The sequence below is a fragment of the Homarus americanus genome, unplaced genomic scaffold (assembly GCF_018991925.1).
Source record: "Homarus americanus isolate GMGI-L3 unplaced genomic scaffold, GMGI_Hamer_2.0 scaffold41027, whole genome shotgun sequence".
Lineage (NCBI taxonomy): Eukaryota > Metazoa > Arthropoda > Malacostraca > Decapoda > Nephropidae > Homarus > Homarus americanus.
In genome coordinates this window covers 1,848,497-1,874,053 of record NW_024745073.1, presented here as the reverse complement: position 1 = coordinate 1,874,053, position 25,557 = coordinate 1,848,497, and the positions used below count along the sequence as shown (strand labels likewise).

At 42.1% G+C, this 25,557-nt stretch overlaps 1 protein-coding gene across 4 annotated transcripts in view; it reads left to right on the top strand.

The window, feature by feature from the left end:
• LOC121878364 (glutamate receptor-interacting protein 2-like) overlaps positions 1–25,557 on the top strand; it is a 169,453-nt gene that overhangs the window by 31,141 nt on the left and 112,755 nt on the right. For 2 of the 4 annotated variants that reach the window (XM_042384556.1, XM_042384554.1), the window contains exons 1-2: positions 8,110–8,144; positions 10,530–10,889. The exons of 1 other annotated variant lie outside the window; for it this stretch is intronic. In XM_042384556.1, the coding sequence (XP_042240490.1) occupies positions 10,769–10,889 (121 nt within the window). In that variant the 5' untranslated portion in view covers positions 8,110–8,144; positions 10,530–10,768. Of the gene's footprint in view, positions 1–8,106; positions 8,145–10,529; positions 10,890–25,557 lie in introns of those variants that run through there. One more of the 4 variants, XM_042384555.1, reaches the window with a different exon arrangement.

Genomic DNA, 25,557 nt, shown 5'->3' with positions numbered 1-25,557 from the left:
CTGTCTGGAGGGATATAGTACACCCTGGGATAACTAACTGTCTAGAGGGCTATAGTACACCCTGAGGTCTAAGATACAGCACAACTGCACCTTGACTGTATCAGGACCTCACATGACTATAATGAACCCAGTGAAAACAAATACTGCTTAATGCTCAAACCTTTCCCCACACCTGTTGTTGTGTGCTAAAAAAAAAAAATCACCCAAATTATCGACTTGGTCTTTTCGTTCCTTGGTAACTGGAGACTGTGTTTTCGTGTGCATATGACTGTCTAGTACAGTTAAGGAGATTATAGCCGCGAAAGAATTATCATTAATGACTCGCTAAACGGTAGAGGTCTCATGTAGCCAGATGTAAACAAAGTGCAGTAGGTATATTAAAGTAGTCATAATGTAAACACAAGTATTATGGTGTTTTTGATGATTATTATAAGCAGTGACTTAGGTCTCGAGGACATATTTTACGACTGAGAGTAAAGACATAAAAAAAAGTAATCTTGTATCTAATGGACACTTAATATTTAATGATAACGTGTTAGTAATAAAGTGCTAAGTGTATACGTGTTGAGTAATATTATCGTTAATGAAACAATATTGACTTAATAAGGTTCAGAAGTGGTTGTAATATGTTTTAGTTATTTTTTTTTCCAGTTAAGAAGAAAAAAACGATAAATGTTTGTTATTTTGAGAGGCCGGTTTACTGTGAGCAACCCAAGTGACTGATGGTACCGTCATCAGTGTGATCGTTCTTGGTCGCCTCTTTCTCCTCCTCCTCTTCTTATTCTACTACTTCTTCCTCTCCTTCTTCCTCCTCTTCCTCTTACACTCCATTCTCATCCTCCTCTTCTACTTCTTTTTTCCTTCTTCGCCTCCACTTCCCTCTCCTCTTCTTCCTCCTCCATCTCCCCTTATTGTGTAGGTGTGAAAGGTGATGAAAGAAAGGAAGAAGAGGGGTAGGAGGAAGAGAAGACCAGGCTGACCCTCAACATAAACCATTGTACTGTTGGTGATGCGTATGGCTGTGTCTGTCACGACCACCACCACAACACGACTCTTCATTCCGGAAAGATATTTAGGGTGAAGGAAGAGAAGCAGGAAGAAGAGGAGGTAGGAGAAGAGGAAGAGGAGCAGAAATAGGAAGGAAAATAAGATGAAGAGGAGCAGGAAGAAGAGGAACAGGAAGGGGAGAAGAAAGAAGAGGAAGAGCAGGGAAAATGGGAACAAGATCAGGAGGAAGAGGGGCAGGAAGAAGAACAGGAGTAGGTAGAGAAACAGGAGGATGAAGATGAAGAGGAGCAGGGAGAAGGGAAACAGGAACAGGGGTAGGGAGAAGAGAAAGAAGAAGAGTAAGCGAACAAGAAGAGACAAGGATAACACTGACTGTCACTGTGTACTGTATGTCATAACCAAACGTCATCACAACTCCTGATGAAAAGGTGAATAAGAAGGATGAGGAAAAAGAATGAAGAGAAAATATAAAATAAAAAAGAGATGAAGAAAAGGCAAATATTCAGCACCCACCACCACAACACCAGCCTCTCCTCCTGCCGAAGAGGTAGTTATGGTGATGAAGGAAGAGGGGCAGGGGGAGAAGGAAAAGTAGGATAGAAAGGAAAGCAAAATAGGGGTGATGACATATATCAGACCTCGTGCTAAATAGGGAGGAGGTAGGGCAGGGGAGGAGAGAGAGAGAGGAGGAACTTATGATGGGGAAAAGCAGGGAGAGAGAAGGGGGAGCCTATGATGGGGGGAAGCCAGGGGAGAAAGAGGGGGATTTATGAGGGGGGAGGGCAAGAGAGAGAGAAGGGGGAGCCTATTTATGCCATCTTACTGTAACACGATTGGCCAGTCAAGGTATGCCTGTAAGAATTCACTGTTTCCGCACATACCAATGAGGGGGAGAGGGAAGGGGAGGGGAGGAGGAGAGGAGAGGGTGAGGGGAGGGAAGGGGGTAAAGTTATATTAGCGACTAGTGAGTATTGCTCCCACCTGACAATTTCAACACCAGCTGCTGCATTCAAGTTTAGCCCGGCGGACTCTGAGAACTCATAGTTTTGTATATGAGGAATTTTGTTCATAAGATTATTACAGACACATTGTTCATCACCTAAATACTCCTCACTGTAGTCTAAATAATGAATTCCGACTCGATTATGAAACTTTAATGAGTGACTCGTCCCAGGGGTCAAACAAGATCTCTCAGCTCTGATATTCAATTCCATCCAAGATACTGTAACAACGTTCCTACTACATACCAGTGACTATGAAAATCTGATTAGTCACGAGGGAGTTATCATATCAATAAGATGCTACCGGCAGAAAGACATACAGAGAGACAGTAACATGACGTGAGCTGTCACTTTTCCGCCTCACAGGTTTTACAGAGAGCCAAACACTACCCAGGGTGCTGTGAGAAGGTGTGCGTGTGTGTGTGTGCGCCTGAGTGAGGGGGAGACATAAGTGTGAGGGGTGGTAGGTGAGGGTGATGAGACATTGTGGTTGTGGTGAGGTTGAGGTAAACGTTTTGAAATTGGAGTTTCTGTGAGGAAGTACTATAAGTATGAAGGGGTGGGGGGGGGGGGGGGGGGGAGGATAGAGTGCCAGACGGGAACACCTGGTACCGGAAGTGGTCCCGCAGGCAGGCAATGTGTAGACGATGAGTCCTCCCTACTCACCACACACCCATGCTCCGAGGACGAGGAGGGGATGTGTTTGGAAGACATGGATTTGTGGTGAGCTGTAGGGAAAGAGAGGACGGCATGAGGAAAAGTGTTGGGTGGTGGTGGATGATAAAGGAAGAGAAGGTGGTGTAGAGGCAGGAGACGTACTGGGAAGAAGTAAGGTGGTGGTGGAGGCAGGGAGGGGGGCAGGAAACATGTTGGGGCGGTGGTGGGGCGCGGGGTGTTAGGGAGGAGTCAAGGGTAGTGGTGGAGGTGGTGGGAGATGGGGGGGGGCTGTTTAGAACAAGAAGAGTGGCCTAGGAGTGCCACGTGTCACTCAGAATGCCACGGGGAAGTGCCTGGCGACCACAATGTTGACATCTTGTGGGTGGCTAGGAAGTAACACCAGTGGAACTCTGTAGAACATTATGAACATCTGTTTCGCCCTGAGGTGTGCTCAATCGTCTCATAAATCATAACGCTTAATGCTACTAAGTTAATGAGAATCAATGTTAATTTAGTAGTGAATGTATTTAGTTAATAATGAAGTGGTGACCTCGGACGTGTTGACACTTGACCAGTCCCAGAGTGTGCTGTAAGGTTAACACGGTCTATAGTAAGGAAACTCTCATACCCTGTAACCTAAACATTATTTTGCTCCGTGTTATATTTACTTACCTCGTTTATTCTTAATTTAGCCAGAGTTAGTTCACAGAAGAATGTTTTAAGAGCACAGTGTTTTGCCGTGAGTAATGTGGGTTTTTGCGTTAGCAAAGGAATGCCATCTATGAGTGTTTACTACCGGATGTGGTAACTGTGGCCAGCTGGTAATGTTGATGTGGTGGCAACAATGTGAGACATCCTTGGTATTGTCAACTTATTGTGCCTGGACTTTGTTTGAGAGTATTGTGACTTTAAACCTTTTGTTGATACTTTGTATTTTGAAGACACGTCATAAACTATTAAAATACATTAAACTTTATGAAATTTCTTATGATAATTTTGCTCTTAAATAAATCTATATGGTTCCACTTCTTGTTGATTATTATAGAATACATTTTTATCTAGTTGTTAGTGTTACAAGTATATGCAATGAAGATTTAATACCAGTTTCTTTAGTGAGGTTTAATGATTGTTTTTCACTTTATTTTTTTAATAATTTGGGCACAATTCTTTATCTATTAATTTTCTTCATCGTGTTAATAAACCAATTTAACTGATATAGATATTTTTCACCCGCAGGTAAGCCAGACGATGTGTAGCACAGCGTCACCTACTGAACTGTGTGGATTAAGAATATAGTAAGTACAGAACTGGTAATTTAATTTCTCTTTCTGTAACCATATATATTTTTATCCTTTCGTGTCATATATTTCTCGTATTCTTTCAAATCTGTGAATATAATTAAAGTTACACGGTCATTAGGATTGTCCTTCATATGAGTCCTCAATTTTCTGTAGTTTACGGTCCAAACTGCTCGCTCGTTCTCTAATGGAACTGCTTCGTTTTCTTTTACTTTTCTGATGAGGATAATTCAGGTAAATATTTGAATCTCATTTGTCACTGCAGTATATTGCAGGTGTGGCTGACCATATCTTTTTAGGTTGCAAGTTCAGGTAGTTTATATAAATGCTGATGATATGTAGAACCCACAGTTGATTACTTTTTATATTATTTTATTTAAAAGAATAATGTCTGGGTTATGGCAGTGCATAAATACCAACTATTATTGCCAGAAGCCTGTGTGTGTCTGTATGTGGATTCTTATTATGTAAGTTAGTTAAAAAAAATACTTAAGGCGGAAAACCTTACAAATTAATAATATTCTTGTTAGTTAATACATGTAACAGTAAACAATAGTTGTGTTCATTAGTACTCACACTATATGAGTAGCTCTTAAACTCAACACAAATGATATAATAACAGCTGGAGGGTTCCTAAGGTCTTGAACTCACTCTTGACGGGTACTTAGTGTATACTGGCTCTTGGGTGTGTCTGAACATACGAGTATACCATTGCGGGAGATGCATGTTGTTGTTAATTATATTATGAGATCCTTTTTTTCCCCTTTGTGTGTGTGTGTGTGTGTGTGTGTGTGTGTGTGTGTGTGTGTGTGTGTGTGTGTGTGTGTAAAGGGAATAAGACACGCACGCACACAAACACACGCACACACACACACATGCAGGTTAAGGTCAGACTCCTCTGTGTTTGCATTATGAGATTAAGTTTCCTTTCCCGCGTTCCCCACTTTTCAAGGTGTCCACCAGTGACGGGGAACACATATCACTTGTGACGCTTGTTGTTGCTGTAATGTGATGAGGTCATGCACTGTACTCTACTGTTTATGTTGCTCGTCATTAAGGCATCATACTTCGTGGCGTTAAATCTCTTTATGGGTAAAATAAATGCGCGTGTGGTAAGTTCAAGTGAATAGATAATGCCAGGAAATTAGTGAGTCAATGAGTTAAAGAGGTGAATTGTAGTACTTATGAATAGCTGCTGTTCTTGGCGATGACAAGGGAACTCTTTATTATTTTAGTCTTCGTGTTTACTGATAATAAGTGGACGCAATGGAACAAATAACACTGGCAATTAAGAAACAAACAGCTAACCACAGCCATACCTCCTTTTGAGGACCAATAGGCGAGTCTTTTGTTGTGGTGGGAAAGACCTTGCCTGCCAAGAAGTAGGTTAGGCTACGATGCTGGCTGTGTTGTTAGTAGGGTCATGGCTGTTAGTGGAGGCACAAACAACATCGTACTTTTGGCAGATTGATAACCGATATGTGTGTGCTGTTAGTCGTAAGTGTTCAGAACTCTTAAGAGCTGAAAAAAAAATGTGGTGTAAATAATCTTACCATCTGAGAGAATTAAAAACAATGACAACAACTAGGTTACTCAGGTTTATAATAAGACTGCATGAATCACCACCGTACTATGTCTCGCTCGGTTAATTGACGATCAAAAGTGAGTCTGTCGGGGCAAGGGGGAAAAAAAGGTAGTGACAGATCGGTATATTTACTAACAGCAAGCGAGCGTCATTAAACACCGGGAGATGGCCGACGGGGGGTTGGTGACACCTCTGTTGTCTCTGGCGGGTGGCCATAAAGGGGTGACGGGCCTTAATGCAGTACACGTCGTCAGGTGGCGTTGCAGACACAGGCGAGACACACACACAAACATACGGACACACATCTTTACTTACAAACAACACAAGCATTTAGTAAGTGGGAGCGGGAAGAACTGCGGTATGTAGGTTAAAAGTAAACCCACCTTGAAGTACTTTTACACGTATTATCAAAAGCCCGTTGAATGACAGGCCCAGCGTCTCTACATCATTGATCATTTTCCACCTTATCTTTGTGTACTAATGAACATTGTTTTTGCTTTGTTCACTTTTTTATTTTGTTGTATACTGTTGTCACTTTTAAACTTACACGTTAGTAAAGAAACAGGTGGTGGCGGGCGTAGGTAAATATTCGTACTAGATTCGGGTACATTATTGTTTTCACGAATTACTAGATTTTTTATCATATGTACGCACTACTACTATTACTACTACTACTACTACTACTACTACTACTACTACTACTACTAATAATAATAATAATAATAATAATAATAATAATAATAAATGAAACAGACACTGAAATCTAATAAAAAACATACATTACTAATTATATTAATTTTTTATTCATTTTAAATAATCACAACAAACAAACAGACAATCAAACAAAAACTATAGATGTTCTCCTCCTACATGAGTAACATCTTGTACAGCACACAGTCGCGTTCTTAAAAACAAAATTGTTCAGAAGCAGACCATGTGTTGAGAGGGTAATTCCTTGATGCTGTTAAATTTTCAACTCATGGCTTCGTTACTCTCGAGGTATTTGACCTTCATCTCCACACTGATCATGTTATGAGGTAAATCTTATGGCATTTAGCCCAGGTTGTGAGGATCATGTGAGTGGTGGTGGACAACAGAGCAGCCAGTAATAATGACTGACACAGGTGATGTTAATTACTGGACGATTATCTCCTAATGGTAGCAAGAGATCTTCCTGTTGTAAACCTTTACTTGTAGTGTAGACAACAGGTATACAACACGTAACAAGCCATAAGGTGAACATCAGGAGTCAGCCTTGAATATTCCTCTACTCAAACCTCAGCTTATTAAAGTCATTATTTAAAATTCCTACATTCAAGTCTTGAAGCAGCAGACACTGACTGTTAAACAGTGTAACTGTAGCCCCAGACAATGACTGTTAAACAGTTCAACTGGCGACCCCAGTGCCCACATAACCAAACCCACTCGCAAGAAGCTAAGTCCTTAGTTTAAGTGTCTTACAACATCATAAAAATTCACAAGTGGTCCTTGTGAGGATAATGACACAAGCGTTTTTCGGAGTGTTTGACAGCATCTTCTCTCCTGATAATAACCGCTTCATATCTGTATAATTATAATTACAGTGAGAATTAAAGACTAGGAAGGCATGCGAGACAGCCATGGGATATTATTGCGACAAATCCGGAGATTAAAGTTAACACTGGAGTTCGTGGTGGGATAATCTTGCGTTGTGTATTGACATGTTCAGCCACAAATGCCTCACAAGTGTCAATCAGCTGGTATGAGCCACGACCAGGCGAGGTGGTCAACACTGTCACCAGCATAACTTTGACATGACAACGGCTACATTTATCTCTACTTCACAATGAATTTATTAGTTTGAAATATATATATATATATATATATATATATATATATATATATATATATATATATATATATATATATATATATATATATATATATATACACACAGTGTGAAGATTCCACCTTGACCAATGCCATCTGAAGACATGGAACTCGAATACCACGCGCAATTAACCAGTAATGTTATTGTATACATAGTGTATTTCCGTATCAAGTTTTATATAAAGTACCGCAGTGGTATAGTCTAATGTAATGAAGTGTATGAGAAGAGCCACAATTATATATTGTACGGGAATATGAAAACCTTTGTCTTCTTTCTTGGAATTTAAAGATGTTTAAGTCATCCAGTAGCTGCTGTTGTCAAATGCACCAGTAATTACCATGTACAGTGCCATTTTACATCGTGGATACTCCCAGTCTCTGTACGATACGTTTACAGTGTATGGCAGCGGGGCACCACTATAATTGTTGCCAACTTTTGGGGCATGCCGTACGGGCGTCTCTCTTTGAAAATTCATAGGTAATATATATTTTATGAACCTCATTTATTCAGGTTTAATTTAATATGTCCCTCAAGCATAATCCGACAAAGAGAAATCCACCATATATGTAATAAATACCTTTAAGATGAACGTGAACATTGGTAACTGTGGTGGATCGCGTCAGACCCGCGTGTGCTGAGAGGAGTCCCACCAAGACGAGACGTGTCGTGTTGTTAGTTACCCTCTGGGGCTGGACGAGCTAGGTAAAGGTGTGACGCTGGTGCTGGTGCGTTTTCTGACTGGCTTACTCTTGTAATACAAAACATTTCAAGTTATAAGGAATTTGGAATTATAAAAACTGTGGATGGCTGTCTGTGTATTATTAGGAACATTACCATTGAAGAATGTTGATATTTCTATATTATTTTGAAACTTAATTTACCAGTGTTAGTACATGTTAACTGAGTGACGTTATTCGTCTCTGAGTCACAAGTGGCCCCCAGGGAATGTTAATAACTGTTCATTTACTGAAGCATTCCATAATTGTGCTTAATTACTTGATTAGGTTTTTTATGGTACCGAACATACGCCGTTGTTAGGCGAAGGGTATACTGTATATCGAAACCTCGCCGACGTATTTTCAATAATTCATAAGATACAGATAAGAAGAATTGACTGAAAATGTCGTATTTCTCGGTGAGGAAGGTATCAAGTAAGTTATATTGAATTAATGGTAATATGAAAGACATCAATGAGTAGATTTTATATATTAATCGAAGGGAGGGTAAATATAGACGGTCTTACCTGGTCAATTAAGGTGACGTATAGTGTGGTCCTGAAATGCGAAAGTAAACTATAAAATTGTTCAAGGATTAATGCTTTAAATATTGCTTATACATTTCACAACGAACATAGAAGACTTTAATTTGAATCATAAAATACATAAACTATAAAAAAAATAATAAGAAATGTGCCCATCGTGAAAATTAATGTTAATCGAGGCTTTCGTGGTATAGTTCGTTTTCGTATTTCAGGAGGACCCCGTGGACCAATAAGTCTTGTACACCTGTTGATCTTGATGGTCATATTATTGCTACCACCGATTATTGACCCAGTCGGTTCTTTTTGTGTTTGTATTTCACCTTTCCGAGATGACATTTACCCAAGGCTGCGAGCAATATATTATTCATTGAAACCTTACGAGTTACTGTGTATGTGAACCAGAAAACAGTCCCTTGGGTGTCCTGTCATGCATGATGAAGTAAGGCTACTACACTGCCACTGGCGGTATCTGCACCACCCATCGCTACCACCCATTATCACCAACCACCATCATCACCAAACACCAACGCCACCTACCACCATCACCCACCACACCACCCACCACCACCCACCACACCACCGCCACCCACCACCACCATCACCCACCACACCACCCACCATCACCCACCACACCCCCACCACCACCATCACCACACCACATCACCCACCACCACCATCACCCACCACACCACCACCATCACCCACCACACCACACCCACCTACCACCATCACCCACCACACCACCCACCGCCACCCACCACCACCATCACCCACCACCCACCACCGCCACCCCACCACCACCATCACCCACCACACCACCCCATCACCCACCACACACCCACCATACACCACCACCATCACCACACCACCACCACCACCACACATCACCCACACCACCCACCATCACTCACCACACCACCACACCACCACCATCACCCACCACACCACGCCACCTACCACCATCACCCACACCCACCACCACCCACCACACCACCACCACCATCACCCACCACACCAACGCCACCTACCACCATCACCCACCACCCACCACCACCCACCACACCACCGCCACTCACCCCCCTCCTGCAGACGTGAATAATGTATATATACTCGCTTACAATAGGGATTTGTTTTACGCTGTTTGTGTTGGCTGACGGCAGGACTCCTCTAGGGCGGTCTGGGCAGTGAGCTATTATATAAGTGCAGTGTTTAATCGTTTACCTGTTGACATTATGACATATGAGGTACTACATATACTGTATATATTTTATAAACATTTAAAATATAATATTGTAGTTATAATGGAATGGTGAGTGAGAAGGATTTTTTTAATGGTTACCGCACATAATAATATTCATGGCATGTGGTTTATCAGGCGTCGTTAGTCATGTGATTCACGGCAGGAGGAGGAATACCATGTTAGTATTTAACGTAGGAGCAGCAGCAGTGACATAGCGTCGCAAAACTCTCATGGTGTCTGGGTGCCCCGTGATAATGGTTCTCCTGTTTTCTCACTCGTAAGGGCCTCTCGTTCCTCCACCCAAGCTTTAAGATGATCTCTTACGCATGGAACTTAATTTGATCTAATGAAAATGAGTCAACTTGAGAATTTACAATTGGCCGTCTATAGTGTCAGTTTCACTTGTTTACATTCGGTGGTGATGCGGTGAGGTTCAAAGCACCTTGTCTTGGCAGCAAGACCTGGCGTGCTGAAGCAGGTGCCGGGGTGTTAAACCCAAGTTGAAGAACACTACAGCCTATGACGACGGTAGGCAGAGGGACCATATCGTGTGAAATAAAGATTTTAAGCAGTGTTTCAGTCATATTGTTAATTTTTAATTATTAAAAGAACTATACCAGTCTTCTAAAATAGACAAAATCGGGGAAATCGCCGAGATACTGGTGCTGGGAGCTGATTTGGGAGATAAGTGGTATTTAGTGCAACAGCTGTGGGGGACAACAACACCTGTTGACAATGCCAGCGTGGTCGTCGCCACCCAGGCAGTATGAGGCAGTGGCAGTGTGACTTACTAAAGTGAAAGCGGATTATTCTTACCCTTGACGCCCACACGCCCACGGTTGAGCGTGATGGGGTGGTGTCTACTGGGGGTGTGCTTCTCCCCAAACAAAGGGCAGAAGCGTGAGCGGCCGGCGGCATCATGTGATCCACGCCCACAACAGCGACGCCCAAAGGGACGCCCACGCAAAGGTAAAGTACTTGATTGAGGATAATTGTTATGAATTTTAGTTGAACAAAATATTTTTGCACGGCTCCTAACAAGAATAAGACCCGAAGATCTATTTTTAACCCCCGGTTACTCTTCCTCTGAGAACCTTCACCTTGGTCCACTTACAGATAAGGCAATGGTTACAGCTTCGTCGACGGGGCCCAGTAAGGTTTAGGACTCCGTCGATACTTTCCTCGTCATCTTGGCTTTTGCCCCCGCCCTCCTTTTTCCTCACACATAACCTGTAATCATATTAACTTCATAGTAATCCAAAATTAACCTAACTTGACCGATATTCGAAGATATACTGAAGTAGAGGACCAGAGGCACCTGACGGTAGTGACGGCAGGTGAGCGCTGACGTCACGGGGATGACCTCTGATGACTACTGTACGTCGAGGTTGTCGTGCACGGAGTCTTAACCCTTCAGTTACTCGGTGTTAAGGATCCGTTTTACTAAAATGATAACAGTAAGTGTATCTGAAGGTCGAGATGACTGCCAAGTCAGTGATGCCAGACTGTGATTAGCGAACCCGGGGGGGTGGGGGGGGGGCGGTGACGCCATCAATACATATTGCCAACACCCCCCCACCACCACTAACCACCGCCACCCCCACCACCACCACCAAGTACTGGCGTCAGGAACCTTTAAAAGTGTAATTGTTGATGGAATTATGTAATTACTAGTCTCACCCGCTTAAAGACCACAGATATTGAAGCTCAGTAATAACATTATTACGTCAACAGGGGGGCCTCTTTCTCAACACCTTGGGAATACCAGTGTTAACTTAAGTGTGTTATGTTATCCACAACTAAACTTAAAAAAAAAATTCTACTTACTTAATTTATTTTTAGCATATATTTGGAAATGTAGTTTTATTTACATATTTTACCTGTTGATTGTTGTTCTCTCAGTTCAATTTACGTTCACATATAACCGAACGTGTAGAGGTAACTTTGTGGCAGATGTTATAATTTATCTCAGTTTCAGTACACTCCTAAACCAACATTACATAATTATGGCGTGTCTGTCCAGAAGTCTTGTATTATGTAAGCTCAGACGTTATTTTGGCTTGAACAGTAAAGTAGGATTTTTCTTAAAGCTCCCCAAGAGAAAAATTTTCTTCCTTGGTGTCTGGCAGTGGAAGTTAAAGGGGGAAATTCTTCAGTTAACGTCGTAAGAATTTCACTAAAGTATGTCAAAGTTTGTGTGTGTGTGTGTGTGTGTGTGTGTGTGTGTGTGTGTGTGTGTGTGTGTGTGTGTGTGTGTGTTGCTTCGGCTTTTTCTGGGCGGGCGGGGGATAGGTGGGAACACTCATTTAATCATCAAAATATTCCACACAAATAATATAAATAAATCCTATCTGGGCTACAACATGAATATAGAATTATTTTGTATATTTGTCTCGCTTCCCTCGTAGTGTGACATACCCGGGAAGATTAAATCCATTTCTAACATAGTAATCGAAGAGGAGATTAAGTAGACTGGAGGAGGGGAGTACAGTCGCGTGTCTAGAGTGGTGACCTACCCGACCTCCTCCTACCCGCCCGCCTTCCTCACCCACCCTTACTTCAGAACCGTTTTACTGACGGTTCCTCTTGTAAGGCATAAAGTTAGATGTGTTCCTTGACCTCTTTACATTATATATTCTCTGCCCATTATCTGGTGATTACTTTTTGAGTCTTTCTGTAATGAGCTAATTATTTTTTATATCCCAAAACACCGAGAATATTCATAGGATTTTTAGTAAACACGATATAATGTTTATTGTGGGATACCTACGTACATTATATTCTAGTAAATAGTATTTTGAAGAACGTTAATAGAACTCAAAAATCAAAGCTCTATGTCATAATATTCAATGAACGTAATTAGGGCTGCGACCATTAAGGGAAGATCTTTGAAATCTGTTATTTACATGCCGTGTTGGTCGTGTGCCCTCCGCCCACCCCGTGAAACAGAGACAAATGCCCCTTTAATGCCCGGAACCCAGAGAGCACCTCTTCACTGTGGCCCCACTAAGCCTTGCCTCATACCTTACCCCCGAGTTAGCTAGACTACCCTCATCCGTCATCCTAGAGGGAAGTCACGCATCTCAACTAAGAGGAATCCGATCACTTATCATAGACGTGAAGCTTGATGTATATATTCCATCACAGTTTACAGAGAGACAGGCCTGAGAGGTTGTGTGTGGGGGCTGAGGGAAGGAAGAGTTGCGTGACGCCATAATGCTGCCCCACACACACACACACACACTCATTCATTTTCAGGCTCTGCTGCACTACAACACAAGGTCTTAACATCTTGTCGACGCACCCCGCCCGAACCTTAACAACGTCTCATGGATTTATGACGCGTAATTTGTACTCTTCCTCGTGATTATAAAAAAAACGTTTAACTCTTGTAACTATAGAATTTTGTCCAGACTTTGTGTTTTGACTACATACAGTACAGACACTGAGCATTTTCTTTCTGGGTGTCAGGGTTCATTGTTAGGAAAAGCCAGCGGTATTAAGCCTGGTTGAAAAGAAAGTCACCCTGCAACCGGAAAGCCACTCGTATTATGTAAAATGTACTGTAGTGTACCGTGGCTTACCCTCTTGTACCTGCCTGAGTGTATTTAGTCCTAATACCGGTACAATACGTATACAGCAAGCTAAACTGGCTGGCTTTCATAGGGTACGCATTGCAGGTTTTTTGTTTTGTGTTTTTACTGTAGGTTGACATGTATGTGGCTTTATCCTTGGCTTTATAACCTACACACCCCCCCCCCCCACCAGTAACTAGTCGTTGTTGAGTATAAACACCTAATGAGACATACGTATGAATCGGTGGCATTGGTCTTGAAAGATCTATCTATCACAGAAGAGAGAAACTTCATCCACGTATCATGACTGAGACTCACACAAGACATATTTACATCAGGTGGAGCTATAAACGGTAGGGCCCAGTAACTACCCCCTAGGGTGGGTGGACGGGGGTTATAGGCCTACCTCAGTGGCGTATATAATGGCGCACGACAGAGACAATACTAAGCACAAGGCCCACCACGTGTCCTTGGAGGTGGTGAGACGAGGGTGTGGGTTATGAAGGACAGTAGAACAAAAGGTGATATATAACTTATGATTGGTTATATGGTTATGTTATTATCACTATTGAAATGTCTTATAGATTCTTATGGAAAATCGATTCAATAATACCTGAAGATTCCCACGTTTGAGATATTGTCGTTTTCTGTTTACTGGACTGTCTTTTATATCAGTTTATTTTATTGGAACTCTGGTAATACTTTAGATACAGTAAATTGTTCTCTCAACTACCTTATATATTATGGTCACAACAAAGCGATAGAGATTTTAACTGCAGTCTCAGTCTTGGGAGGCTTGACCAAGAAGACGCAGAGACTCAATAAAAGGGGATATATTGGCGCGTAAATTCACTTGACAATAGAAGCCATAAATTATGACTTCCTTTAGAGGGATGATCCCTTCGCCCGTCCCCTTTTTAGCGACGGTCTCTGGAGCAGACACGAGACGGCGACGAAATATTAATAGTGTGAAGTCGCCAAGCATTTATTTCACTGACCGAGCTCACCATTTCTTTCACCACAGCTCCATCAGAAACACCTAACAGTATAACACTCGTAACTGAATCTGTTATATACTTTCCTTTTATTGAACGTTGTATGATAATGTTGATGAACAGTTATTCCTGTGATGTTCTTTTCAGCCATATCGTTTATGCTCATAAATAATTCTTCTTTATATTTCTTTCCTCTCGCTAAACAATGAAGTTATTGTTCAGATGTTCGTTCTGATTAACTTGGTGAGTGTTCTTTACTTTGTGTTGATTATACATAGGGACTAGAAGTAAATAATAACGTGTCCATAAGATATCCTTTGATTTTTTTATGATAACAATAATTTTCGCTGTACAGTTATCTTTAAGAATAAAACTAGGTGATGTTTACTGGGGCGTGGCGGCTGAGTGGAAACAAAGCTTGTTGTTTGCCTATTAATCTCACCCGAGTAGCCCCAGGTCCACCCAAATGAGAATGGGGATCTTACTTTATAGTTGTAGAAATAAAGGCTGTCGAGTGCAGTACCAGCCACATAGTCTTATTGTGTACCGATAAAAAGGCTTTGTCTTCACTATGCTGTATCTGTACCGCTCTTAATGCGCCATATGATAAGTTACCGACATTCATTGATGTCGTACTTTGGGGAAAATTATTATTTTTTAATATGGAGAAGAGGCAGCAGTAGCTTTCTCACCACCAGCACACACCACGTAACTCTGGTGTGACATGTTACAGGACACCTCCTGAGGTCGGGTTCTGTTGGAATGACACTCGGCGTTGACACTGTGGGAGTGTTGAAATTATCGTGTGTATCTTTGTCTGGCGATGAAATTGGTGTTTTCATCGTGTAAAACGTATGTCTTGAACTGAAAAAAACCTAAACTCCTCTGAATTGTACAAATGGAATGTGTTTCTTTTAGTGTGCAGTTTGGTTTTTATTAACCAAACAATAAATATTCATTATACAAGAAATATATGTTCATAACTAAGTACCATAAACTAGTTGCTATGACAGCCTGGACCATACAGACTTGTGAGGCGTAACGTCGAGTAGCCTAGTTCAGAACAATGGTAAAGAAAGGTCCGTTGTCTTACAACGTGCGTATATGCATGAACTTAATTTTTAATGCCTTTCAACCCGGGCATTGTATTGCCAGTGAGTCATAGCAGCTGTGTGTATGCCGTGTTTGCCTCTCATCTAGCCTTATATAGCAGCAGCGGAGCACACAAGAGAATACCCCTGCCAGCAGACCCACACATTGAGACTGCTTGTGTGTGGCCAGGCCCTTCCTCACCTCCCCTGGGGACGCCGCCTGACAGGAGCTGCACGTTGCCCCAAACTAAGATCTGCTTTGCTTTTCCTATTTATGTATATATGTTATCACACATACCTCTGTAAACCCATACAAAAATTATCCTTTTGGTACAATATATTTTGATCATCAAATCAGTTTCCGTAGGGAGGATATCCCATTATTGTTTAGGCCCGCAGCCTATTATAGGGTAATTGTTCACCGTGGCTGACGAGCGTCACGGCTACCAGGAGGCCTTGTTAGTGTCAGCCAGGGTACGTGAGCGGCCGCAGAGAGGCTACTGACGCTACATTCTCAATTACTACATCTTGGGTTACAAGTTTCAGCGCTGCCCTAATTAGGATAAAACGTAGTCACAGAAAATGTACCGCTTACTGTCCCCGAAGTTATTAGATTCCTGCCTTGCAGACTTGACAGATAGTAAGTGTAAGTTGTTTACCGGTATTCTTAGTCCAGTACAGTACCTAATACGAGTTGCATGTGACGTGTTCAGGTACAGTTTAATTGATCTGCGCAGGCAAGGCGGTCAAAAGTGTTGAGGTTTAGAGGAGGAAGTAACCAATTAGAGTACAGGGGTACTGCAATTATTGATATTACTGTATACCTATGAAGTGATTACAGTGTTATAAACTTAACATATATAGAAAGCATCGATGGCTAGCTCATCACTGTACTCAGTAAACCCGGCATGTTGAATTGCGAAAATAAAATGACAATCTCAGCCTTTTATCACTACACATAGAAGTGAGATATTAACCAATGAGAAGCAAATGCGACGGTTTGGCTGTCGCCTTGGTGTTCCTGTGACCGAAAATACTAAATCTAACCTAACCTAACCTGACAGGACTCTGAGTAAATGCCAAGATGGTAGTCAGGTATCAACGGATCACTATACCCGGGTGCGCCTTAGGTTCAGGCCTATTTCGACGGTGCGACATAATATTTGGATGGGCTGTAAAACAAAAATCTTAAAAAATGTTGCCAGTATTAATATTACTAATATTAATATTCTTAAAACAACAAAACATTAACTGTCAGTGCTGGACGTTTTCTCTGAAGGGTGGAGAGCACTGAACGGGCTAATCGATGTGTCTGAGGCGGCAAAGTTCACTGCCCCACAGCCGATGAAACTTATCATATCTGGCCTTCATGAAGCTGCCAGCTCCAAGGGTCAGCTAGTTAGTTATACCCACTACACCTCCTGGCTTCACTCACCCTCTGACCTGCCTGACCCAACAGGAAAATGAGTTACGAGACGAAACACAGACGATGGTTCATTGCCCAACCAGGATACTCCACATGATGGGGCGGTGAGACTTTTGTGTAATGCAAGTAGCTATATGAGATGTACCGTACCTCAGATAATTTTATTGTTGTAAGTCTCATAAAGATTAGACCTCCAGCTTATTTCACTACGGGACGCCACTTTCAATGTTTTATTTGGCTTCCATAAATATTGAAGTCAGATGTTCGCTCATATGTGTTTTGCCTTCAGTTCATGAATTTTCCTGAGGAAGTCAAATACAGGCAGGAACTATACAGCGTGAGACACTGACTGAGTCAACAGTGTAGAAAACTCTATTGTCTACACACTTGGATTTCGTAGTTCAGTTGTAAATACAACTTACTTCGATTAAGCTTTGAAGTAATGGCGATTGTGCAGTAGACAGTTTAAAACTAAAAAATAAGGTCGTGGGATCTTTTTATTAAGTTAATATTGTGTAGAGCTGGGTGGTCGTGTGGCTCTACCAGCACTAGTCTCATGCACTATAGGCTGTAGTACTGATGAGAGCTGTGATCATTACTGTCTGTCAACAAGTTGGGTATTTTACCAACACCAACGCCTCTACTGTGTGGGTGTTTACTCTTCCCAGGACCATGCCGAGCTAGGATACCCTGCGCTGGGCCTTGGCCTTGGAGTCTGCAGTAGCTGTGTGTATTTATAGATTCCCGCGCAAAACTAAAAGAAATACTATATGGGTCATGTATAGCAGTCTAGCTGAACCTTTGAACCATACCATACACAGTACCGTTACTGTATATGACTCAAGCAATAAAGGAACGCAATTGAGTGTACCGTTGCAGCGTTTGATTTCGTATAAGAAATGTTAACATAAATTATATTGAAAACATTCTTGTAATCCTGAGTTCATCATAACTTGGCTCAAATATTTCCCTCCAGTCTAGATAAACATTTCGTCACCTAGTAATGCTGGCACCGAGCGAGGGGTAGTCACGATGTGTTATTGTTTATATTACCGCTACTGCTGTCACCTCTGAAATGTTTACTACGCAACCTAAGTTTATTCTCACGTGGCTGAGGATCGTAAATTACATAGAATGCTATATATGAATACGGTAGGCCTAGGCGAGAGGTTATGGTAAAGAGTGTCATGGTAGGGGGAGGGGAGGTAGCCAACTACTTCTCCACTTGACTCGGTATCTCACCCAGGCGCCATATTCCCCAGACGTTAAGTGAGGCTGCTTATGGGTGGGGCGATCTTCTCATTACCTCCTCCATCCCCGGTGCTTCAACACCTCACTAGTGCCCCCAACACCCAGGCTCTTCACTACTTATAGGGGCCTGTAAGTAGTGGGTGGGGAGTGGTTAAGTGGTAGAGAGAGAGAGACCGAATCTTCTCTTCAAGTGTCGTTTTACGGTTTTAGTCATTCAACATGTAGCGTATGAAGAACCTTTATGATGAAGTATGTATAGATTAATATTGTTTATCTTTTAAATTATTGTATATGCGAAATAAAATAATTACAACCGTTGTTACTGAATTATGTCTGTTGTTTTAAGACTTGGTATTGCTTGTGATTAATAATGGACACACACACACACACACACACACACACACACACACACGACTTAAGTGTAAAGAGAGAGACGGAGAACTTCCGCCTGCCGCCTACACTTAAACGTTGTGTTGATAATACCAGTACCATCCTCACCCCCCGCCTCTCCACTTCACCCGTCTCCTCCATACACCCCTGGTTACTCCCCACACCCCATGTCCCCGCCCTTGCCCCTACATCTCTGGCCCTACCCCTCACCCTTGCCCCATGCCCCACACGCGCTCTGGCCCCCTGTCGGCAACACAGCACCTGTCACCCGCCCATGCCCCACACCCATGGCCCATGCCCCTACACCAACTGGCCCATGCCCCTCACCCCTGGCCCATACCCTACACTCCCGCCCCCCATGCCCCTACACCCCTGGCCCTTGCCCCTACATCCCTTGTCCATGCCCCTATTATTTAATTTTTGTCAATATGTCCATGAACCACCCAACCCCACACCCCTGGATTCAGCTACACCCCCCTCTGGCCCCCTGTCGGCACCACCCGGCACCTGTCACCCCGCTCAAGGAAGCAGAACGAGAGAGTATAAAGTGAAGAGGATCATATGTCTTCCCCTCCCCTTCAAACACCAAGAAATCCCATGTTCCTCATATCCACATACAGTACTTAGCTTTATATAGAAACATCAGTGTAATGTCGCCGGTGTTTTTTTTAGCTTGGTTTAGCTTTTGTTTCACTTCTTGGTCAACAGAGTTATGACAAATAAAACACAGAAACACGAGAGCACGAGTCCTTTAGTCACGTGGGCGGCACAGATTAGATGATCATTTGTGCACTTGGATCTAGGCAGCAGTGCAATCCGGTCTTGCCCGTGCGACTGATCAGCCCTATTCAGGAGCCACTGTGGTCACCCCTCATGAAGGCAGACTAGAAGAGGAGCCCTGGACATGGCTTGTCTAGCTCTACTATCCTGACTGGACAAACGCGTCAAGTAAGGCCATCCCCAAAGCTGTTAGAAATATGACAAAATATCAAAAGAGACTGCAACATCTTTTGGTATCCACAATGGAATGTCAGGACCCTTTTGGATGCTGACATAATCGAGCGCCCTGAAAGGAGAACAGCCCTTGTAACGAAAGAGCAGTTGAGACATAACACTTGACATAGCAGGAGGCTTATATGAGTTGTATAACGAGAGAGAGAGAGAGAGAGAGAGAGAGGGAGAGAGCGAGCTAGATGAACATATAAGTACAGTAACTGTTTATACCGACACAGTTCAGCGTCACCAACTTCTTTTATGTACTGTATCGTGTCAACTATTTTTCCCGTCACAACATTTTTGTTTCTTCTCCTTAATGCCTTCTGTAGTTTATCCTATATTGTTTTCATTTCTTCATTTCCTCGGATTTTGTTTTGCCTCATTCTTAATTTCTTCTACATGTGAGTCTCACTTGTTCTCTCAAATATGTAAAATCGCACCCGAGACTGTCTCTGGCATTAAAGAATTCGCCGCCTTGTATGAAAACATTGCCAGCGATGAAGACCAGCACATGTCAATACTCTACACGACTTGCATACCTACAGTAAACCTGGTACAATGCCTGTGATGTAAGTGCAGTGGCCAGATGTGTTGTCTCTAATCTGTACGACCAGGAATAGGGTGTAGAAACATCATTGTGGTACGTATAACTAGCAGAAATTATACTTAGGTTCGTTTATTGTGATATGGAAAGTTGCGTCCACTCCCAAGAAAATCATTTAGTATTGAGAAGAATAAAATCCACTTCTATACGTCAGTCAGAGTTGTTAATCTCATCCATGTGGCTCTTCCCCCTCTTTCTCCTCCTCCCGTCCCCACATCGGTGCCCTGAGGAGAAGGGAGAATAAAGGAAGGAGTGAGAAAGAGGGAGAAGAACTACATTCTCCCTCGCGTCGCCTTATACTCCCCGGAACGTCACCGCTATTTCAAAACTTCTACAATTTGCCAAAGAGGTGGGAGGAATGTACTGTTGGTGACGTGTGACTGGTGATTGAGGGTAAGGGGGAGGGGAGTGGGGGCGGGCTTCCTCTCTGCTGCTGGCCAATAGCTGTCACTGCCTCTGCTCCACCGTGTATACCTGTAAACAAATCTTATCCCACTGAATTATTTGATTCTGAGAAGTGAAACATAGCGACAGGTGTTTCGTATTGCTTAGTCGTGAGGGAGATTATTGTCAAGCTCTGAGTGTTCTCCTGCAAGATGTTTGGAGAGAGAGAGAGAGGGAGGAGGTGGTGGGGAGGGATTAGAAGCCCAATATTTTAGATAGGGAAATTATGGTTTGTCATGTAAAACATTCTTGACAAGTCACCTTTGAACAGTTGGAAAAGATACGAACAAGAATGTGTGTGTGTGTGTGTGTGTGTGTGTGTGTGTGTGTGTGTGACCAAGAAATGTCAGGTGTTATCAAGAGTCATAAAGTATTGGCTGCAGGTGCCCATAGCCAAGTCTTACCTGCAAGAATCACGTCATTAACATATTAAGAATAACACACGGGAAAAGATTGACTTAGACCAGCTACAGTATTATGGTTGACGCTTCATTTTGTTTACTCAAGGTTTCTTAGTTTACACAGCCTTGAGGAGCAACGTTGAGCGAGTGTCACTACAGTATATACCAGATGTGTCTTGTAAATATGAATCTAATGTATAGTGCTTGTGTGTAACTCAATGGGATCACATGAGGATTAGCAACCCTAACTTATGTCACCTGATCATAAGGTCCTAATGATTGAACACCTTTAACTCTACTTGGGGATTTGGTTAGGTTAAGTTGGATTAATTTTGGGTTAAGTTAGGCGTGGTTAACCTTAATGTGAAATTAGGTCGGGGTATTAAACCTCATGTGATCCACCGAGTCTATTGCAATCTGGCATCTGTCCAAATTCCTGATCATATTAGCCAAACAGAACATCAAGATGGTGTCAGCGGAAACACATTACTCTGACGTAACGTAATGCTCCCAGAGTGACATTGGCCCTCCGCCATGATGCTTGTCGAAGGGTCTCTGCAAATGTGAGTCTGATTGATAGTATAATTTCTCCCTTACCTTCGGCAATGTTTTCCTTCCCTGGGGACTGAGTCAAAGCCCTCCAGACATTGCGGAAAAAGGATGTTATTATAATATTGAGATAAAGTAGAGGAAGTGAGTGATGATACCTGGCAGCCTCGCTCGTCCCTCGTATAGCAAACGGCTTATGTCATTCAGTATCCATTACACCAAGTCTCTCTCTCAATGGAATCTAACATCCAAAATTGGTGTCGAGTTTTCTTTAACCCCTTGAGGACGATGACTTAACCCTTTGAGTATATTGAATATGGCCCCTTACGATATCTTTACGCTTTGAGTACGATGAATTAGCCCATTCAGTGACTTTACCCCTCGAGTAGTGTCAAAGGGTTGATATTGTGCTCAAGGGGTTTAATAGCCGCTGCTCTCTCTCTCTCTCTCTCTCTCTCTCTCTCTCTCTCTCTCTCTCTCTTTATTATTTTTATTTATTTTTGTATTATTGAGCTGCACTTATGTACTGTACAATGTATGCGCTTCTTTTTTGTACCAATACTTGGATAGCGTACACACACACACACACACACACACACACACACACACACACACACACACACACACACAACAAACACACTAACGTTGTCGTAAGATATAACACTCTGAAATCTTGATACATCTTGACAAGCCATAACCAACGAGGCTTCACGCTTTCATTTCCTCGCGTGTTGGCCGAGGGTGGGTGTTGAGACAGCTCTTGGTGGGGCGGTGTGTTCTGTTACCTACTGTACTCTACCTCGTGTTCACCTGTTGCTCGTCTACTGCAAGGGGGAGAGTGTCACTACCCTCTGTGTTATGGGACTTACCTTTGTTAACCTGTACCGACGATGTTAACAATCTCTCTCTGCAGTGGTATGAGTGTGTTTCAAGAGTAACATGATTGGGTTAGGTTAGTATGTTTGCGTGGCATGATTGTGTAGCGAGATTGGTATGTTTGCGTTATCAGATTGGTACCTGCGTTGTCAGATTGGCACGGTGTTATCAGATTGGTATGATTTGCGTTATAAAATTCGTGTTATTACGTTATAAGACTATAGGGTGTACTGATGTAACGACTGACCCTCCTGTGGTAACATTAATACTAAGTAACAGCAGATTCCAAGTTGTATCACTTCAAACACCACTTCACCTCACGACACCCCCCCCCCTCCTCATGTCTCGAGCACCCTCACTGTTAACCAAGTGTTATCTAAATATCACCAAATTCCACAGATATCCAATTACCAGCTTCACATCCCGTGGGTTATCCTACTCTGGTCAGCCTCTTCTGTTATCCCGAACTACTCTCATAAATCCAACCTTTTATTTTTATTAAGGTAACATTAACTTGATGAATAAAATATAAGTTTGGTTAACGATGATTAGGTAGTTACCACCTGGAGTCTAATACCTAGTTAGCTAAGTTTACCCCTTTATCTTACCTCGTTTTCTTTAATGTGCGAAAGCCGCCAAGAAAGGTAAAGTGTTTGTTTATTTGTATTCTTAAGAGTGGAAGTCGTTCATTTGTTTCCCTTTAAGACATTCCCCCGGGGCCCAGCGGGTCGTCATCATTAGCCCAGACAGAAGTGGTTAAAATACACCCAAAGATATAGTGGAGGTCACGGAGCTTAAATTTGTCTTTAAAAATATACAGACAAAAATCCCCTGATGTTACTGTAAATAAATATATGAATAATTAATGATTTTTATCAAGGTTGGTATTAGGCAAGAAGTCCCTGGTAACACCGTGTCCAGACAGCTCTTGCCTGAGGTTTAGTACAAGCTAGCGACTGCTGATGGTTCGTGTGTCACCATTAGGAACTGTTTCTTTCGTTAACCAAAATTGTGACTCTTCATTTATCAACACCATATTTATGAGGCTGTATCTTGATAATAAATATATATAAAAAATAACTGTGCTTAATCTTTGTCTATTTAAAAATCGTTAGAGCAAAAATGTAAATATCATAAATAGTAAAGCCACGTAAATGGGGTCGTTAGTGATAGTGATGGTGATTTTAGCCAGCGAGAGTACTGTATATATTTATACATACCACAAGAAGCCCAGCTCTCTCATTTAACTCTTTTTACCACTGCCACCCTCGCTTGACAGCCTGTGTAAATCTTGTGTGTGTGTGTGTGATGGCGGCGGTAGTTTGCAGTCCTCGCGGGTGTTGCTGGCTCGACAAATGAACAAGAGAGGCACCAAAGTAGGAAAAACAAACGCACATATTTACAACAGGATTTAAGAGCAGCAGTAGACGAGGTTTTCAGTTGTTGGACAAAATAGCACTTAGTCTATCTCATCCCGTTATGGTATAATAAGACTCAAGAAACGTGAGCAGTTGGTTTTTATCTATATCATTATTTTGATGGTGATTCTGTACAGCAGGAAATTGTTAGTATTCTCTCCTATGTACAGTACAGTAGAGGCGTTCACACCTGTTGAATGGAGGTGTAACAGCTTAGATTGACAGCGTCTTATCAGTAAGTCGCTCTATATACCAAGACTAGTTGAGGAACCCGGCGTTAAGTGGGTTTGTTTTTGAAGGTCAGCTCATTGTCTGTGTTCATGACTACACTACACCACTACACTACACTACACTACATTACATTACATTACACTACACTAAACTACACTACTCTACTCTACTCTACACTACACTACACTACACTACACTACACTACACTACACTACACTACACTACACTACACTACACTACACTACTCTACTCAACACTACACTACACTACACTACACTACACTACACTACACTACACTACACTACACTATCCACCGAAATATCACATATTATACACATTTATCTACACTGTATCCAATACACTCACCTACACTATATTAACTATACTGTCACTCTCGGTGGGGTCTCAGGATTCCCCCCCCCTTATTAATTGTCTGTTCATAGGGGAATAGCTGCTGTATAATACATAATATAATGCAATAAGCTACAGTGTTAGAACAAGGTAACATACGGTGCAAAATTATTATACAACTACAACTGTATACCTGTAGTACTGTGTAATGCAACTTAATATAAGTCAACATCACTACTACGTTACATAATGCAATACAAAAATGCCACCAGTACTGTATTATAATGATACAAGATAAAGTAACACAAGTTTGATGACAACATGTTACCTGGGCTTGGCTGAGTAGTGAGTCGTTCTGATAGTAATAAGAATCTACATACAAATTATAACATTTACTAAAGTACATCTGTGGTGCTTCGGGCAGTCATTAGCCTGTACTGTACTACTTCACTCCATCAACTATCATGAACTAAGAGTGATGGGTCATGATCCCTCTGGTCGGTATGGTGTTTGTCCCTGACTCCTCTCCTCCACCAGTATATGGAGTTAAATTGTACTTGTCAACGAGCGTGAGTTGCTAATTTGAGCTCGTCTCGTAGATTTGTTTTTGTCTAAATGTTTTTTTCGCGGTTGTATTTTCATGTGATATTTGTTTTTGTTGTATTTTGGTGTGTGTGTGTGTGTGTGTGTGTGTGTGTGTGTGTGTGTGTGTGTGTGTGTGTGTGTGTGTGTGTATTACTCATTGCGTCTTTATATTTTGTATGTTATTCATTGTGTTTTAATTCGTTACATCTGATTCACTACATATTCATTCGTTGTTTTTTTGTTTTTGTTTTTTGGTAATCGCTTATTCTTCCTTATCTTTTATGTTGTCTATTGTATTCTCTTCAGTGTTTGTGTACAGGTGACTCAGTAGTTACATGGTCTCTACACCTTCACCTCGGTCTGCCTCATCTTATCGCCCATCTCACGACCACTTGGCCGAGGGAGTCGTCTAGGATCTCCGCCTTACACAATCCACTCGACAATTACTCTGACG